General features: G+C 41.9%; 1 protein-coding gene across 1 annotated transcript in view; it reads left to right on the top strand.

Moving 5' to 3' along the window:
- The first annotated feature begins 511 nt into the window (after positions 1-511).
- LOC111950477 (follistatin-related protein 4-like) overlaps positions 512-19804 on the top strand; it is a 158841-nt gene continuing 139548 nt past the window's right edge. Inside the window, exon 1 of the mRNA XM_070434293.1 lies at positions 512-785. Coding sequence (XP_070290394.1) covers positions 512-785 — 274 coding nt within the window. The remainder of the gene's footprint in view (positions 786-19804) is intronic.

Below are 19804 nucleotides of genomic sequence, written 5' to 3'. Positions count from 1 at the left end.
TTGATTGGGTGTGGACAAAGAAGGGCTCTCCAATAGTAGTGCCAAAACATTGAAAGACGGTTTTCTCAAAAGTGAGTTTACAAGTTGATCAACTTTCAAAGCAGAACTACTTTCCCATTGTTTCCTCAAATGCAGTGTATAATATACCATTTTGTAGCTCTGAGTCAGTACTTTTATCCAATGTAAAAAACTGAATTCAAAAGTTGCTACATAAGACCAGGTCGTGAGTCACAAATACAAATGAATACAAATACCCCATCAGAACCCAAAATATAAGCTAGTTTTATTCCAATATTTGCAAACAAAGTAAATGTAAACAAACACTATATGTCCTCAAAACATGGTTAAATCTATAAAAGTGTGAACCACCGCATTTTACCATGGCAAGGTGACTGGGAATATGGCAGAATACAAACAGTGTAGTTATTCCCTCCGTAAGACAATCAAACAGGCAAAACATCAGTATAGAGACAAAGTGGAGTCACAATTCAACAGCTCAGACACGAGACATATGTGGCAGGGTCTACAGACAATCACGGACTACAAAAGGAAAATCAGTCACGTCGCTAACACCAACGTCATGCTTCTAGAAAAGCTGAACACCTACTTCGTCCGCTTTGAGGATAACACTGTGCCACCGCCGCAGCCCACTACCAAGGACTGTGGGCTCTCCTTCTCTGTGGCTGATGTGAGTAAGACATTTAAGCGTGTTAACCCTCGCAAGGCTGCTGGCCCAGACTGCATCCCTAGCCGCGTCCTCAGGGCATGCACAGACCAGTTGGCTGGTGTGTTAACGGACATATTCAATCTCTCCATATCCCCGTCTGCTGTCCCCACATGTTTCAAGATAGCCACCATTGTTCCTGTACCCAAGAAAGCAAAGGTAACTGAACTAAATTACAATCGCCTTGTAGCACTCACTTCTGTCATCATGAAGTGCTTTGAGAGACTAGTCAAGGATCATATCACCTCCACCTTACCTGACACCCTAGACCCAATTCAATTTGCTTATCGCCCCAACAGATCCAAAGACGATGCAATCGCCATTGCACTGCACACTTCCCTATCCCGTTCATTGACTATAGTACCCTCCAATCATAGTACCCACCATAGTACCCTCCAATCTCATCATTAAGCTCGAGGCCCTGGGTCTGAACCCCGCCCTGTGCAACTGGGTCCTTGACTTCCTGACGGGCCGCCCCTAGGTGGTGAAGGTAGGAAACAGCACCTCCACTTCGCTGATCCTCAACATTGGGGCCCAACAAAGTTGCGTGCTCAGCCCCCTCTTGTACTCCTTGTTCACCCATGACTGCATGGCCACGCACGCTTCCATCTCAATCATCAAGTTTGCAGACGACACAACAGTAATAGACTTGATTACCAACAATGACGAGACAGGCTACAGGGAGGAGGTGAGGGCTCTGGGAGTGTGGTGCCAGGAAAATAACTCACTCAACGTCAACAAAACAAAGGAGATGATTGTGGACTTCAGTAAACAGCAGAGGGAGCACCCACCTATCCACATCTACGGGACCGCAGTGGAGAAGGTGGAAAGTTTTAAGTTCCTCGCATCACTGACAAACTGAAATGGTCCACCCACACAGACAGTGTGGTGAAGAAGGTGCAACAGGCAGAACTTTGGAAGTATGCTTGGGGTCATTGTCCATTTGGAAGACCCATTTGCGACCAAGCTTTAACTTCCTGACTGATGTCTTGAGATGTTGCTTCAATATATCCACATAATTTTCCTCCCTCATGATGCAAAGCAACCCCACAAGCAACCCCACAACATGATGCTGCCACCCCCGTGCTTCACAGTTGGGATGGTGTTCTTCGGCTTGCAAGCATCCTCCTTTTTCCTCCAAACATAATGATGGTCATTATGGCCAAACAGTTCTATTTTTGTTTCATCAGACCAGAGGACATTTCTCCAAAAGTACAATCTTTGTCCCCATGTGCAGTTGCAAACAGTAGTCTGTCTTTTTTATGGCGGTTTTGGAGCAATGGCTTCTTCCTTGCTGAGCGGCCTTTCAGGTTATGTCGACATAGGACTCGTTTTAATGTGGACTTTTGTACCTGTTTCCTCCAGCATCTTCACAAGGTCCTTTGCTGTTGTTCTGGGATTGATTTGCACTTTTCGCACCAAAATACGTTCATCTCTAGAAGACAGAACGCGTCTCCTTCCTGAGCAGTATGATGGCTGTGTGGTCCCATGGTGTGTATACTTGCACACTGTTGTTTGTACAGATGAACGTGGTACCTTCAGGCATTTGGAAATTGCTCCCAAGGATGAACCGGACTTGTGGAGGTCTACAATTTTCTTTCTGAGGTCTTGGCTGATTTCTTTTGATTTTCCCATGATGTCAAGCAAAGAGGCACTGAGTTTGAAGGAAGGCCTTGAAATACATCCACAGGTACACCTCCAATTGACTCAAATGATGTCAATTAGCCTATCAGAAGCTTCTAAAGCCATGACATCATTTTCTGGAATTATCCAAGCTGTTTAAAGGCACAGTCAACTTAGTGTATGTAAACTTCTGACCCAATGAAAGTTAAATAATCTGTCTTTAAACAATTGTTGGAAAATGACTTGTATCATGTACAAAGTAGATGTCCAGCCGACTTGCCAAAACTATAGTTTGTTAACAAGAGTTTTAATGACTCCAACCTAAATGTATGTAAACTTCCTACTTCAACTGTACCATGGACCATATTTGGACTTATGGTTCATGAGAAGAGGTTTTTAAAGGTTTTTACAAAATGTCCAAGATGGAGGGAATTCTTTCCTGATGGACCTTATCGGGCAAATTTGTTCAGCATGAGGAAAGACATCTACAGTGCCTTCAGAAAGGTTTAATACCCCTTGACTTATTGCACATGTTGTTGTGTTACAGCCTAAATGTATATATTTTTCTGTGAAGTGAAAACATGTTTTTAGAAATGTTTGCAAATTTATTGAAAGTGAAATACAGAAATCACTCATTTACGTAAGTATTCACACCCCTGAGTCAATGCTTTGTAGAAGCACCTTTGGCAGCGATTACGACTGAGTCTTTCTGGTTACGTCTCTAAGAGCTTTCCACACCTGGATTGTGCAACATTTGCCCGTAATCTTTTACAAAATTCTTCAAGCTCTGTCGAATTGGTTGTTGATCATTGCTAGACAACCATTTTCAATTCTTCCACTCAGGAGCATTCCCTGTCTTCTTGGTAAGAAACTCCAGTGCAGATTTGGTCTTGTGTTTTAGGTTATTGTCCTGTTGAAAGGTGAATTCATCTCGCAGTGTCTGGTAGAAAGCAGACTGAACCATGTTTTCCTCTGGGATTTTGCTTGTGTTCCTCTCCATTCTCTTTTTTATTTTTTATCTTGAAGAACTCCCCAGTCCTTAACGTTTACAAATATACCCATAACATGATGCAGCCACCACTATGTTTGAAAATATAGAGAATAGTTCTCAGTAATGTGTTGTTTTGGATTTGCCCCAAACATAACACTTTGATTTCAGGACATAAAGTTAATTTCTTTGCCACATTTTTTTGCAGTATTATTTTAGTGCCTTGTTGCAAACAGGATACATGTTTTTGAATATTTGTATTCTGTACAGGCTTCCTTTTCACTCTGTCAATTAGGTTACTATTCCTGGGTATCTACAATGCCGTTGATCCATCTTCAGTTTTCCCTATCACAGCCATTAAACTCTAACTATTTTAAAGTCACCATTGGCCTCATCATGAAATCCCTGAATCGTTTCCTTCTTCTCAGGCATCTGAGTTAGGAAGAACGCCTTTATTTTTGTAGTGACTGGGTGTATTGATACACATCCAAAGTGTAGTTAATATGCTCAAACCAATATTCAATTACATTTTCTTTTTGACCAAGTTACGCATGGTCTCTAGTTTCTGTGTGCCAAATTAGAAAAACGTTACCAATCTTTGCTTGAGTTATTTGACCATGTCAAGGGATTTTTTTTTTTTTTAAGAATAACAATATGTTTCACAACTTCGCTGTGAACCCCTAATAACTCAAGTCAAGTGTCTACTATTACTAATGATCTTTAGATTAGCCATTATGAGGAGTAAAAGTGCTGCGAGTCACTTCATTATATCTCAACAAGAACTCATAGTTTCCCTTCGAAATTCCACGTACAGTATTATTAACGCATCTATTTTTGATGCGTTAATCAGTCTGGTCTCGGGATTGGCCACTGGAGAAAAGCAGCGTGGGAAGGGAAATCACATTGGAATGAGAAGTTATGGTCTGGATCTGTCATGGGGATGTGTGGAGCTGAAATATGTCTATCTCTGTGCCCTTTTGATGAATGGGGCAATAGCACTAAGGAGAGGACTGAATAGATTCAAGGTTATTCCAAGAGCCATCTATTTTACTTGGCCAATCTCTTAATCCACATTTTTAGGTGAGAAATAATAGAGATCTGTATGTGCTTTTAGAGACAGATGGATTGGGCTAGTTGGAAGTTCATTGTGTATCGTCCTGATATTTGAAAGCAGCTGTGTCATAAGATGTACTGCCGACAGCATGGTGGTTGACAGTTGGTTGATGTACTCTGTTCCTTTTCAGCATTAGTGTTGAGTGAGAGTCAAGAGAACGGTATTAGTACATATCAAGGCTATACTGAGTGTTTACTAAACTGAATTCAGACTCAGAGCTCAATTTTATACCCTTATTGCAGTATCCTTACACAGTAGCATATTGTATAAACATACAGTACACTTCTCACCATGTCAAATAAAATCATAATAACAGAGAATGTACGCACCTGCTGTAAACTATCTTTGTGTCTTTTCCTTGTCAGTTGACACATCATCAATTAACAGCTCTAAGATATGATGTAAACAATTCTCACAATATAAATATTCAAGTCCTTCATTTACATTAAGCAGTAACTCTATCCAGAACCAAAGCCAAAGGGTTCTCAAGTTATTTCTTGTGCCTATTTCTCCTCTCTGCTCAGTTCATTTTCTCCTTGATTTGTTTTCCTGCATGCACTCTCTCCACTGGCTGAATGAAGTAATTTGATTGCTGGCAGACGGACACGTCCCAAGAACAAAACATTCAAGGCATTTCCCCCTTTCTCCTTAATCCCTGACGTTCCAGAGAGAGTCATTGCAGCACTCGCCTGTTATTAGCACACGCCCGTTATTAGATGTGCTGTGTGATTTTGTCATTTCCTTCCCTCCTCCCCATACCCTGGTCCTCAGGGGAAGCCTGCCTGCCAGGGGGCCACCACAGAGAAGAGAGAGAGGGAGAAAGAGAGAGCTGAGAGAGAGAAAGCACACGGGAGAGAAGAGAGCATGTGTGTGGTGTGTGTGTGTGGTGTGTGTGTGTGTGTGTGTGTGTGTGTGTGTGTGTGGTGTGTGTGTGTGGTGTGTGTGTGGTGTGTGTGTGTGTGTGTGTGTGTGTGTGTGTGTGTGTGTGTGTGTTGTGTGTGTGTGTGTGTGTGTGTGTGTGTGTGTGTGTGTGTGTGTGTGTGTGTGTGTGTGTGTGTGTGTTAGAGAGGTGTAATTGTTTTTATCCTCTAACTAGCCTTTGCCAAGTGAAGCATTTTTGTCTCACCTTGGAGAACCAGCCCTTACACTTACCCAGCACAATGGTTTCACCCCCTCGCTCAACACCCAAACTCCATATTGATTTATTCAAGCGTGTATTTACCCTTTCATCCATTATGCTGCATCTTTCCCAGCCTAAGCAAGTTGTATACAGTGTGTCATCGATCCATTTTTCTGCGTATTTTCTTGCACAGCAGGAAGTATAAATCATATTAAAGGAACTTGCGGAGGATACAGGCCAGTTTAAAAAATATCTGACAGCATTTACAAAATGCAAATGCTCTGGAGGCTTCAGATATGCGGGACTCTCCCTGAATCATTTGCATGGTTAGACAGGCATTCCTTTTGAAAGCTTTCCCCGAAAATATAATGGACCCATAAAAATGACAGGGATATTAAATGAAAGCGTGGAAGGAATTTGAGGGAGAAAGTTGAACTAGACAACGCACTGTCAATTTTCAAACTTTGTTAACATCAAAATTGTGTTAATGAATATTAATTGAGGTGATTAAGAAGAATATGTCACTAATGTAAAATATGAACTGATTCGGGTGTCTTTCAGCTAGAACGAGCAGGTACTACTGAATAACTGTACTGCATGAATGTGCTGATGACTTGATTTTTAAAGTGGCCAGTTGTCTGCTAGTGAGTATAATTGTTTTCCTCACGTAAACACTTACTTTCACGCTGCACAGGATTTTATGTGTGTACTGGAGGATAGTTTAACCCATTGAAATGACAGTAAATGATATGTTCATTCATGATGAAGGTATAATCCTGAAGTAGTGAGCACTCTTCGCTCATCAAACGTCAACAACAAATTCATCCATTTGGTACGGCTTTAAATACCAAACCACTACAACAGTTATGTGATACAAACATGTGATACGTACATCAAATCAAATCAAACATTGTTTGTCACATGCGCCGAATACAACAAGTTTAGACTTAATCGTGAAATGCTTACTTACAAGCCCTTAACCAACAGTGCAGTTCAAGTAAGAGTTAAGAAAATATTTACAGAATAAACTAAAGTAAAAAAGAATATAAAGTAACACAATAAAATAACAATAAGGATGTTATATACAGGGGGTACCAGTACCGAGTCAATATGCGGCGGTACAGGTTAGAGGTCATTTGTACATGTAGGTAGGGGTGAAGTGACATCCGTGTGATACCAAAGAAAGTTACTAATATTTCAGAGATATAAGGGGAAAGTCTAGCTTAATTTATGTTTGTTGAGTAGATACTATCCCAAGGCGAGACCTTGTATTGATATGAGAAATGACCCTTCCTACTGCACGCCTCACCCATTTCAAGGGTAAAATAAGGCCATGAGACCACCATAAAATGCAAATCTCCCCTAAAACTTTTAATATCTCCTTTAATATGAAAACACATTGTTGAAAACAAAATGTTGGATTCTCTCGGAAAAGAGACTCTCTGAAAATTAAATTAGGTTATTAAATTAGGTCAGTGCAGATGACGTAAAGGGGACGAGGAAGGTAACCACTTTAGAGTTTTTAGATGCAGCCCTGGTGTGGGCTACCATCTCCATCTATATGAATGGGGGATGTGGTGGTGGAATAATAGGGTGGCTGTGGTCCTGCTGTATGAGTCTCTATCTGGCTGAGGTCCATCTGTATGAGTCTCTATCTGGCTGTGGTCCTGCTGTATGAGTCTCTAATCTGGCTGTGGTCCTGCGTATGAGTCTCTTATCTGGCTGTGGTCCTGCTGTTATGAGTCTCTATCTGGCTGAGGTCTATCCTCTGTATGAGTCTCTATCTGGCTGTGGTCCTCTGTATGGTCTCTATCTGGCTGTGGGTCCCCTGCTGTATTTGAGTCTTCTCTCTGGCTGAGGTCCATCTGTATGAGTCTTCTATCTGGCTGTGGTCCTGCTTTATGAAGTCTCTTATCTGGCTGTGGTCCTGCCGTATGAGTCTCTATCTTGGCTGTGGTCCTGCTGTATGAGTCTCATCTGGCTGTGGTCCTGCTGTATGGAGTCTCTATCTGGCTGTGGTCTGCTATGAGCTCTATCTGGCTGTGGTCCTGCTGTATGAGTCTCCATCTGGCTGTGGTCCTGCTGTATGAGTCCTCTATCTGGGCTTGTGTGTCCTGCCGTATGAGTCTCTATCTTGCTGTGGTCGTTTGCTGTATGAGTCTCTGTTGGCTGTGGTCTGCCTGTATTAGTCTCCATCTGGCTGTGGTCCCGCTGTATGGAGTCTCTCTATCTGGCTGTGGTCCCTGCCATATTGAGTTTCTCTATTGGCTGTGGTCCTGCCGTATGAGTCTCTATCTTGCTGTGGTCCCTGCTGTAATGAGTCCCTCTTTGGGTTTCTGGCTGTGTCCTGTCTGTTGAGTCTCCAATCCTGGCTTGGTCCTGCTGTATGAGGTTCTCTATCTGGCCTGTGGTCCTGCCATATGAAGTCTCTATCTGCCTGTGGTCTGCTGTATGAGTCTACTATCCTGGCCTGTGGTCCTGCCGTATGATGTCTCTATCTGGCTGTGGTCTGCTTGTATGAGTGCCTCTAACTTGGCTGAGGTCATGTGTATGAGTCTCTAATCTGGCTGTGGTCCTGCTGTATGAGTCTCTTCTGGCTGTGGTCCTGCTGTATGAGTCTCTATCTGGCTGAGGTCCATCTGTATGAGTCTCTATCTGGCTGTGGTCCTGCTGTATGAGTCTTCTATCTGGCTGTGGTCTGCCATAATGATCTCTATCTGGTGTGGTCCTGCTGTATGAGTCTCTAATCTGGCTGTGTGCCTGCCGTATGAGTCTCTATAGCCTGTGGTCCCTGCTTGTATGAGTCCCTATCTGGCTGGTCCTGCTGTATGAGTCTCTTATCTGGCTGAGGTCCATCTGTATGAGTCTCTATCTGGCTGTGGTCCTGCTGTATGAGTCTCTATGGCTGTGGTCCTGCCGTATGAGTCTCTATCTGGCTGTGGTCCTGCCGTATGAGCCTCTATCTGGCTGTGGTCCTGCCATATGAGTCTCTATCTGGCCGTGGTCCTGCAGTATGAGTCTCTATCAGGCTGTGGTCCTGCAGTATGAGTCTCTATCTGGCTGTGGTCCTGCCGTTGAGTCTCTATCTGCCTGTGGTCCTGCCTGTATGAGTGTGCTATCTGGCTGGTCATCTGTATGGTCTTTATTCTGCCTGTGGTCCTGGCTGTATGAGTCTCTATCTGGCTGTGGTCCTGCGTATGAGTGTGTCTATGCTGGCCTGTGTCTATCTGGTATGAGTCTCTGGATTCGTGGCTGTGGTCCTGCCGTATGAGTCTCTATCTGCCTGTGGTTCCTGCCGTATGAGTCTTATCTGGCTGTGGTCCTGCGTAATGAGTCTCCAATCTGGCTGTGGTCCTGCCGTATGAGTCTCCATCTGGCTGTGGTCCTGCCGTATGAGTCTCTATCTGGCTGTGGTCCTGCTGTATGAGTCCTATCTGGCTGTGGTCTGCGTATGAGTCTCCATCTGGCTGTGGTCCTGCCGTATGAAGTCCTCCATCTGGCTGTGGTCCTGCTGTAGGTGAGTCTCTATCTGGTCTGTGGTCCGTGCCATATATGAGTCTCATATCTGGCTGTGGTCCTGCTGTGATGAGTCTCTATCTGGCTGTGGTCCTGCTGTATGAATCTCTATCTGGCTGGGTCCATGCTGTATGAGTCTCTATCTGGGCTGTGGTCTCTGCTGTATGAGTCTCAATCTGGCTGTGGTCCTGCGTATGAGTCTCCTATCTGGCTGTGGTCCTGTTATATGAGTCCTCTATCTGGCTGTGTGGTCCTGCTGTATGAGTCTCTATCTGGCTGTGGTCCTGCGTATGAGTCTCTACTGGCTGTGGGTCCTGCTGTATGAGTCTTCTATCTTGGCTGGGTCCTCTGTATGAGTCCTCCTATCTGGCTGGGTCCATCTGTATGAGTCTCTCATCTGGCTGTGGTCCTGGCGTATGAAGTCTCCTATCTGGCTGTGGTCCTGCCGTATGAGTCTCTTATCTGGCCTGTGGTCCTGCTGTATGAGTCTCTATCTGGCTGTGGTCCTGCCGTATGAGTCTCTATCTGGCTGTGGTCCTGCCGTATGAGTCTCTATCTGCCTGTGGTCCTGCTGTTTGAGTCTCTATCCGGCTGTGGACCATCATGGCCTTGACCAGGCGATGACGGGCCTCTATTCCCACCATGGCGGCTGGCGGGACAGCCAGCTCTGTTTTGAACAGTTTTTTTCCAAAACGCTATTTCCACCAATTTTCCACATTTGTTTATTTTTATCAGAAATAATTTCTTATGGGTACCTTCATGTGTGTGTAAAATATTACTGTTCTCAGATATATTTCTTTAACTTTTTTTTTTTGCTAAACGCTGGAATGGATTGTTTGTATCCTGTATATTTGACTGTGATATGTGGTTGTCTCACCGAGCTATCTCAAGATGAATGCACTTACTGTAAGGCGCTCTGAATAAGAACATCTGCTAAATGACTAAAATGTCAAATGTAAATGTTTTACATACAGATCTCATATTACTGCATTTAATTATTTATTTATTCAAAACGTTTGTGTTTCTTACATTTGACTGTGTAAAACCTAGCAGTGCTACTTATTGCTCTGAGAGTGAGGCAGGTATATAGCATTTTGCAAAAAAAACATGATTATTTGTCTCTCTGAAACTAAAACATAGAGTGATTTTAAACAAATACATGTCTGTCATTGAACAACCCCATGCCATGACTAGATAGTGGAAAAACACAACAATCTCATAACTTCTTAAAACTATAAAAGCTCATTCACGAACATTTCTGAAAATGGATTTATAGCGTTTTGGAATGAAACTCTTAATTTTCACCCTGCCATTTAGTTGGGCCGGCCGGTGGACGGCAGCCAAATGGAGGATGACTCACAGCATTATGGATCTAATGTTGAAACGTGGACAGTTACAGGAGCTGGGTGGCGTAGGGCTGTGCCTTATACAAACTTTATGATGTTGGAGACCAGCTTCGGCCTGTGTATAAATTATGTGTCACTCGACGGTGCACTCATTTTAACCCTGATTTCCTGTGAATTATTAATGATCAACAGGGTCAGGATTTGCTTTTAGTGCTCCCATGTGGGGAGCTGTGGAGGTAAGCGCTGCATCTGCACTCATAATATCATCACTTGCAGAGAATAGACTCTCTCGGCTACCGCGCCAAACAACTTTTGTCCAAGTAATGCATTTGTGAGTGACTGTGTGAATATATGGGTGAATGTATGCATGTGAGAGAGTATAAATGTGTGTTTACGTGTGAGGAAGTGAGAGTACATTTATACTGCATGTGGTCATAGGGTGCCATTTGAGGAAGTGGGAGTACATTTATACTGCATGTGGTCATAGGGTGCCATTTGGGACAAAGACAGAGAGAGTACATTTATACTGCATGTGGTCATAGGGTGCCATTTGGGACAAAGACAGAGAGAGTACAGTGAGGTTTTGGTGTTCGATGACAGGTGTTTAGTTTCCACTGTGAAGTTCAGCTAATTAGCTCATTTTAAATAAAATGTGCATGCTTTGGAAGCTGCTCTTAGCTGACTAATAATTGCTGCCCTGCCTCCCTCGCACGTAAACAATTAATGTGAAACTGAAAGTGTGCTCCACCGCTCTGAGAAAAATGGCTTGATAAGACAGCTGTGTCTAATTGGCAGCGGGGAGCATTGTTTGAGTAATAGCAGTAGAAATGTGCAGGCCAAGACAAAGCAAATAGCATTGGTGCTCTGTAGGCTACGACCCAGACGCTATAGGCATAGAAGTCAAACAGAGGTGTCCTCACATTTCCCATGCAGTATGTAATGCAACCAAGATGATCTGCAATATGGCAAATCAACAATTCAACCTCTCCCATATGGAAAATAATACATTTCAACATAATTTTTGATAAGTTTTTGGGATATGTTAAATATTTGAAATTGGCCAAATAATGTACTACATTTATTTATTTGTTAATACATTTTAAATACATTCCAACATATATTGCTGAATGTATTTCAAATGTATATATACATGTATGTAAAATGTATATTACTATATACAGTATGTTAAATGCATCGGAAAATGTATTTCATGTATTTCAAAATACTTTCTGAAATACATGTATTTTAGAATATAGTTTCACATAAACTGTACCTTCAGAAAGTATTCACACCCCTTGACTTTTTCCTAATTATGTTGTGTTACAGCCTGAATTCAAAATCACTGGCCTACACACAATACCCCATAATGTCAAAGTGATTTTATTAAAAAATGTAAAGCTGAAATGTCTTGAGTCAATAAGTATTCAACCCCTGTTATGGCAAGCCTCAGTAAGTTCAGGAGTAAAAATGTGCTGAACAAGTCACATAATAAGTTGCATGGACCCACTCTGTGTGCAATAATAGTCTTTAACAAGATTTTTGAATGACTTCCTCATCTCTGTACCCCACACAATTATCTGTAAGGTCCCTCAGTCGAGCAGTGAATTTCAAACATAGATTCAACCACAAAGACCAGGGAGGTTTTCCAATTTCTCACAAAGAAGGGCACCTATTGGTAAATTGGGTAAAAATAAATTGAATATCCCTTTGAGCATGGTGCAGTTACTAATTACACTTTGGATGGCGTATCAATATACCCAGTCACTACAGAGATACAGGCATCCTTCCTAACCACAGGGATTTTACCATGAGGCTAATGGTGACTTTAAAACAGTTACAGAGGTTAATGGCCGTGATGGGAGGAAATTGAGGATGGATCAAGAACATTGTAGTTACTCCACAATACGAACCTAATTGACAAAGTGAAAAGAAGGAAGCCTGTACAGAATACACATTTTCATGCATCCTGTTTGAAACAAGGCACAAAAATAATACTGCAAAGAATGTGGCAAACAATTCACTTGTTGTCCTGAACACAAAGGGTTATGTTTGGTCAAAGCCCATACAACATATTACTGAGTACCACTCTCCATTTTTTCAAGCATATTGGTAGCTGCATCATGTTATGGATATGCTTGTAATCATTAAGGACTGGGGAGTTTTTAAGGATAAAACAGAAATGGAATGGAGCTAAACACAGACCAAATCCTAGAGGAAAACCTGGATCAGTCTGCTTTCCACCAGACACTGGGAGATGAATTCAACTTTCAGCAGGACAATAACCTGAAACACAAGGCCAACTCTACACTTGAGTTGCTTACCAAGAAGACACTGAATGTTCCTGAGTGGTTGAGTTACAGGTTTGTCTTAAATCTACTTCGAATCTATTGCAAGAACTGAAAATGGTTGTCTAGCAATGATGTTTGTCTATCAACCAATTCAACAGAGCTTGAATAATTTTTTCAAGAATAGTGGGCAAATGTTGCACAATCCAGGTGTGGACAGCTCTTAGAGACTTACCCAGAAAGACTGACAGCCGTAATCGCTGCCAAAGGTGCTTCGACAAAGTATTGACTCAGTGGTTGGAATACTTATGTAAATGAGATATTTCTGTATTTAATTTACAATATATTTTCCCTTTGTCACTATGGGGTATTGTGTGTAGATGGGTGAGAAAAAAGTATTTTTAATCAATTTTGAATTCAGACTGAAGGTTTACACCATCATTGTAAGGAACTAGTTATTTTGTTGCTTTCACAAAGTTAATTCTGAAGATGATTTATTTCATGTGATTAGAGATTAATTTACGTCTGGCCCTAATTTTAACGTCAACCCTTTTACGTGAACTGAACCTTTGTTTTAATATGGTGAAACTTTCCTTTTTAAATATTTATTTCAATAAGAAACATTGATCATCTTATAGTCTAATCATAGTGTAAAAGCAGGTGGGCCAAGGATAGCACATCAGCCCTATTACCAACAGATAGACAGGCTAGAAATGTTTTAACAGTTACATCTTTTTTGTGAAACTTGCTTTCAATTGCTCCTCCCTGTTGCACACAACAAGCTTCCATTCCCTCTGTCACAAGGAGATTAATGGCTGATTTAACAAGTAATTACTAGTTGGAGGGCGGTTCAAGTGGATTTTGTCCAGATGTGGGAAATTCCCACTTCCCACTTGGTTACAAACGCACCATAACACTGATTACCATCCACTGTAGAGCCGTATTAATACCGCTCGGTGGAAACACAAGACCTAGTCCTACACTTGGACATATTGTGATATTGTGGAGCAGTGTACAATGTATAGTTGTTGTTTAAAACAATAAGAAATAAAATAGTAATAAAAACAGCCTAGTGGCCGATCTCTGGCGCTAGATTTGTTTCATTATTTAATTAAGCTGAACACAGGCACCTGCTATAGTCTTTTCTATACCTCTTGAGATGGGAAAACGTGTTTTTTAGGAAGTTGAACATGTGCTCTTTATGACAGAATGTTAAAATAAGGTGAAAACAAAAGGTATGTTTTTTACTCAGCATCACATAAAAATGATATCATTGCCAAAGTTTTGGCTCGGTGGCCCAAACATTTTTCTTCCTTGATTATTACGTCATTTAAGAAGTCAAATTAAGAACCACTTTGGCCACCATGTAGACTAGATGTCATAGCCTGGAATATTGTCAGGCGTTACATGCATTTGAGCAAAGATGCAAATGTATCTACATGTATTTGAAATACATTTTTTACGTGACGTTAAATACAGTGAAACGTTTTTTTCCCCATATGGGCTAAGTCTGAGATTTTATGCCGACATATGTCTAACGTCTTGCATGGATCCTTGTTTGTACAACTGGTTTATACACATAAAAGCAAGGTGATGTATATGCACACATGCGTGCCTATTGCTTTAGCATCTAAACTATTTAAAATATGAAACAAATAAAGTGGGGCCACACAATATACCATATGTGACCATGACGCTAGTTAACATGATACATCTCCAGCCTTGCACCGTATACCTTTCCGTTTTAGTTTATCGTGGTGGAAGGCTGGCCTACGTTTTGGTGCTCGGGAAAGGGAAATAGCTTGTGTGTCCCTTAGCAGCAAGTCATTTTCTCTTGGCTCTCCATCATCACTTATTCACAGGGGCTATCTATTATGTATTATAAACTGGGTGGTTTGAGCCCTGAATGCTGATTGGCTGACAGCCGTGATAAATCAGAACGTATACCACTGGTATGACAAAATATTTATTTTTACAGCTCTAATTATGTTGCTAACCAGTTTATAATAGCAATAAGGCACCTCAGAGGTTTGTGATATATGGCCAATATACCCCAGCTAAGGGCTGTATCCAGGCACTCTGCGTTGAGTCGTGCTTAAGAACAGCCCTAAGCCGTCGTATATTGACCATATACCACACCCCTCTGGCCTTATTGCTTAATTTTGCTCTGATTGAGAGTGAGTGTTCTCCATTCTGGCCCCTTCATGACCCTCCTTTTGAGCACTAGCTTAAAAAAAAGGTATTTTACTTCATAGTTATATCAAAGTGATTAAATGACTGACTGAGGTGAGAGAGGAAAGTAGATAACATGGTATTGATGATTTGAATGTCTGAAAAGGTATATTAATGCATAGCCAAAGACAACCTCAACAACAACTGTATGTTGTTCTGGAAAACTTTAGTGGAGTCAAACATTTCAAACAGCGTCGAAAACAATGGCCTCAAAGTTCCTAGCTAGGGTCACAGTGAGTTTATTATTCCTTATTCAGATCACATTTTACTGTAACTAAAATACACCGCCTGAGCAATGACAGGCTGCTGTCAACACGATCCAGCCTGAACCGCCGACCCACCAAACAGACCTTACTGGGCCTGATGGAAGACTTGACTGGGCCTGATGGGAGACCTGACTGGGCCTGATGAGTGACCTGACTGGGCCTGATGAGTGACCTGACTGGGCCTGATGGGAGACCTGAATGGGCCTGATGAGAGACCTGACTGGGCCTGATGAGTGACCTGACTGGGCCTGATGAGTGACCTGACTGGGCCTGATGGGAGACCTGACTGGGCCTGATGGGAGCTCAAGATGAAAGCCTGTTCCGGCTGGACAATGTGGTGTATTTTCTGCTTTTGGGCAGAGCGGTCAAACAGTTATTTTTTATTTTAGTATGACTTTTTTTGTGGTTGCTGCTGAGCTTCTGTCTGTCATTGTGGTTTTCCTTCATCATTGTAATCTGATAAGAATGATTCCTGGCCATCTTGAATATCCCATGATGCATTGGGGTTACCTTGAGGCAAATCATCATTTAAACATTAGATCTGAGAGCTCAGAATAAAGACATGTGGATGTTTTATTCAATATTTCTAATTCTGGCTCCTGAAAAGGATAGATTTTATTATACCTTTAATAAACTAAGATATCTATGTAATAAGGTTTGAAAATGGTCCCTGCCAACAACAATCCCTGACCAATTGGAAGATTTCATCTTGCTGTAGCAGACAATGTTTTTGCTCTATGTACAAAGTAACGTTAAAGGGTTTTAGAGCTCTTTAAAACCTCCCCAAGCACTCCAGTGCTGCTGTTTCCAAGGTGAATGGCTCAGCGCTGTACAGTAGATTGGTGGTGTAGATTTTGCATCATTCTTTCTGCACTCCTCTCACTGAGGAGAGAGAGAACCCATTTCAGACAAGCGGACAAAATGTCCCGACTCACAGAAACAGCAGAGCAAACTGGACTCTCTCTCTCTGTCTATCTGTCTATCTGTCTATCTGTCTATCTATCTATCTATCTATCTATCTATCTATCTATCTATCTATCTATCTATCTATCTATCTATCTATCTATCTACTATCTATCTAATCTAATCTATCTATCTATCTATCTATCTATCTATCTATCTTTATCTATCTATCTATCTATCTATCTATCTATCTATCTATCTATCTATCTATCTATCTATCTATCTATCTATCTATCTATCTATCTATCTATCTATCTATCTATCTATCTATCTATCTATCTATCTATCTATCTATCTATCTATCTATCTATCTATCTATCTATCTATCTATCTATCTATCTATCTATCTATCTATCTATTTATTAATTTTGTCTATCTATCTATCTATCTATCGTCTGTCTGTCTATCTAATCTGTCTGTCTGTCTGTCTGTCTGTCTGTCTGTCTGTCTGTCTGTCTGTCTGTCTGTCTGTCTGTCTGTCTGTCTGTCTGTCTGTCTGTCTGTCTGTCTGTCTCTTATATCGTCTCTGTTTACAGTACATTGCCGACCAGCTTGACTGACATGAATGAGATTAAACTATTATTGCTATTTCCGACCTCACCTCTATTTCAAATCCCCATCTTACTCAACCTCTATTTCATTTGATGTCTCTAATTAACTATCAACAGTTCTATTATGCCTTTGTTCCCTGTTCAATTTTAATTTGTTTTTCTTCTGTCTGAAATTAAACCAGTCAACAATTGAAGGAAGATATGGTGCCTCATCTTTACGATAGTTAAGAGGACTTACTAAAATAATGTCTCAAAAAGAGACAAAGTCCATTACAACTATGAAATTGTGGAAAACGACATCCAGTCGCTAGATTCATCTGAATCCGCTAGCATGTATGTTGGGAATCAAACTGTAATCCCAATGACTCACATGTTGTGTTACCAGATATGCAGCTACTTTTGACAGCTTAGCTTTGGAGTGATGCTGCCACTGTAGCCTTTATGCTCCTGAATGGCTTGTACATAACCTGAACACATATGGTTACATTATCATTATGCCACATTTGCTGTTAGGAATGGCTTCAGTCTTCAATAGACGTTTAAAGTTGATATGGAGCTCTCTTTTGCCAGTTTCTGAAATCGGAGAACGGACTGTACTGCAGGGTTTCCCAAACTCAGTCCCCAGACCACAAGGGGAACACGTCTTGATTTTATGCCCTAGCACTACACAGCTGATTAAAATAATCAACTAATCATCAAGCTTTGAGAATTTTAATCAGCTGTGTAGTGTTAGGGCAAAAAAACATTTCACAATGAAGGGCTCTTTTTTATTTATTTAATTTAACCTTAATTTAACTAGACAAGTCAGTTAAGAACAAGTTCTTATTTAAAATGACAGCCTACCACGGCCAAACACAGACGACGCTGGGCCAATTGTGCGCCGCCCTATGGGACTCCCAATGGGACTCCCATGGCCAGTTGTGATACAGCCTGGAATCAAACCAGGGTCTGTAGTGATGCCTCTAGCACTGAGATGCAGTGCCTTAGACCGCTGTGCCACTCAGGGGCCCTTAACATCACTGACAATAATTAACGATCACAGATGTTCAGAGTCCTTGTTAATGAACCAGTGCTTCTTCCTATTACACACGGTACTATCCAAACCTACTTTGTTAGTGATGAACAACATATTCTAGTGCTGGACGGTGTGTTGTAACATAGACATAGAATGTTTCTAGTTCTGTGGCTGTCACAAGGTTTGTCCACTACATACTCCGACACACTGTAGAGGGAGTGCTTGAATAACACATTCAGAATGTTCCTACTATGTGAGGTTTCACCTCCAACCTACTAGGAATTGCTACTGTTGATGTTTTGATGTGGACCTGTGATAAATACAGCACAGTATAATATCAATATTTATTCAACTATTCTTTCTGCCGTTATTTACTTTTTGAAGTAACGATAAAAAGCCCTGCTTCTGTTCTCTATGGAGGGAAAACAAAACAACTAAAACCAACGACTTGCTGCAGACTAGGGGAAGCAAATTAGCTTAAGCCCAGGTCGGGAGGGAGATCCTGGGTTATGTGAAATGTGAGGTACCCTTGATCCTGTCTCTCTCTATCCCCCTCACCCCTCTCACCTCCCCCCACTCCTGACCATCACTGTGATGTGTGAGCGAGGGCGATGCCATCAAGTGGGGCCGGCAATCTCCCAAAGCCCTGGGATGAACAGGAGTTGTGTCAGCACAGAGCAAGGAGCTCCGCAAGGCTCCGCAAGGCTGTAGACAGATCAATCAGATTAAGACGTGTAGCATTATACACATGCGCATACACAGAGGGATACACAGACACACACGCATGCTAAACAGATACACACTCGCACACACATGGATACACAAGCGCATGCACGTGCAAGAGCAGGACATGTTTGTAATAAGTAACATACTGGTAAAACTAGTTAACACTGCCTTTGAATATGAAAATGAGAATAAGACATTTGCATGTATAACATTTACATATTTTCACACATACTCTATAAGTAGACACGTGCACAACCACACACACACACACACACAGACACACATACTTGCACACACATACACACACAGACACATACAGTACACACACAGTCCTATTTTTCTGCCATGAAAGGAACATTTTACTGAAGCTAAGTTTATTTCTGAAGCATGGGTTAGATGTATTTCCGAGGCAGCAGTGTAGGACACATGAGGGATGTGTCACTGCTTTCACACCAGCATACACACCCCTGAGATGGAACTCCGTGTGTGGTAGTGTGTATGTGGGTGAACTCCCCTTGGTGTATGTTTTCAGGTCGTGCTTTCAGACTACCGTGACCTACCAAGACGTCAACCATTTAGTAGCCTCACGAACCATTGGACTATGACTGGATGATTGGACAATTCCCTCCTTGGGATCAGTGTCTATCACGAGACGTGCTTTGCATTCTGACGATCAGTGCTGTCACACCATGTTATTTACTGCCCATATCAGCACCACCATAATCACTTAAGCCCTTGAGCATCATCCCACATCAGAGCCCGATCCCCACTCTCTATTTCTTTTCTCTCCCCATTGAGAATGAACTTAATGACCATCCCTTGGATGTGGTCAACTGCTTTCAACCAGCCCAGCAGCATAGACTGAAATAGCCGTACTCCAACCAAGCATACGACACCACATCGTTCTGCCCTACGAGATTGCGGAATACTCCCCCCTCTTGGGGCATGCCATTTCAGTGCTTTCAAACAACAACCATAAACAGCACAGGTGGAACTAACCTAAAATAGGTGTAAATGATAAAAATATCCCAAGTGGAGTTCCATCTCAGGGGTACGCTGCCTGCGATGGCACTGCTGGTCAGCATGAATTGAGGATGTCACTGCTTGTCACCAAGGCCAACAGAAAACATCACCTCACCCCAAGGGGAGTACACCATACCAACCCCTGAGATGAACTCCACCTTGGGATGTTTCACTGCTTTCACACACCACATACACACCCCTGAGATGGAACTCCACTTGGGATGTTCACTGCTTTCAACCACACCAATGCACACCCCTGAAGCATGAAACTCCCTTGGGATGTTTCACTGCCTTTTCAACAACCAAGCATAC

This window comes from Salvelinus sp. IW2-2015, linkage group LG23 (genome assembly GCF_002910315.2).
Source record: "Salvelinus sp. IW2-2015 linkage group LG23, ASM291031v2, whole genome shotgun sequence".
Lineage (NCBI taxonomy): Eukaryota > Metazoa > Chordata > Actinopteri > Salmoniformes > Salmonidae > Salvelinus > Salvelinus sp. IW2-2015.
Note: the sequence above shows the minus strand (reverse complement) of the source record. Positions and strands in the feature narration are given on the sequence as shown.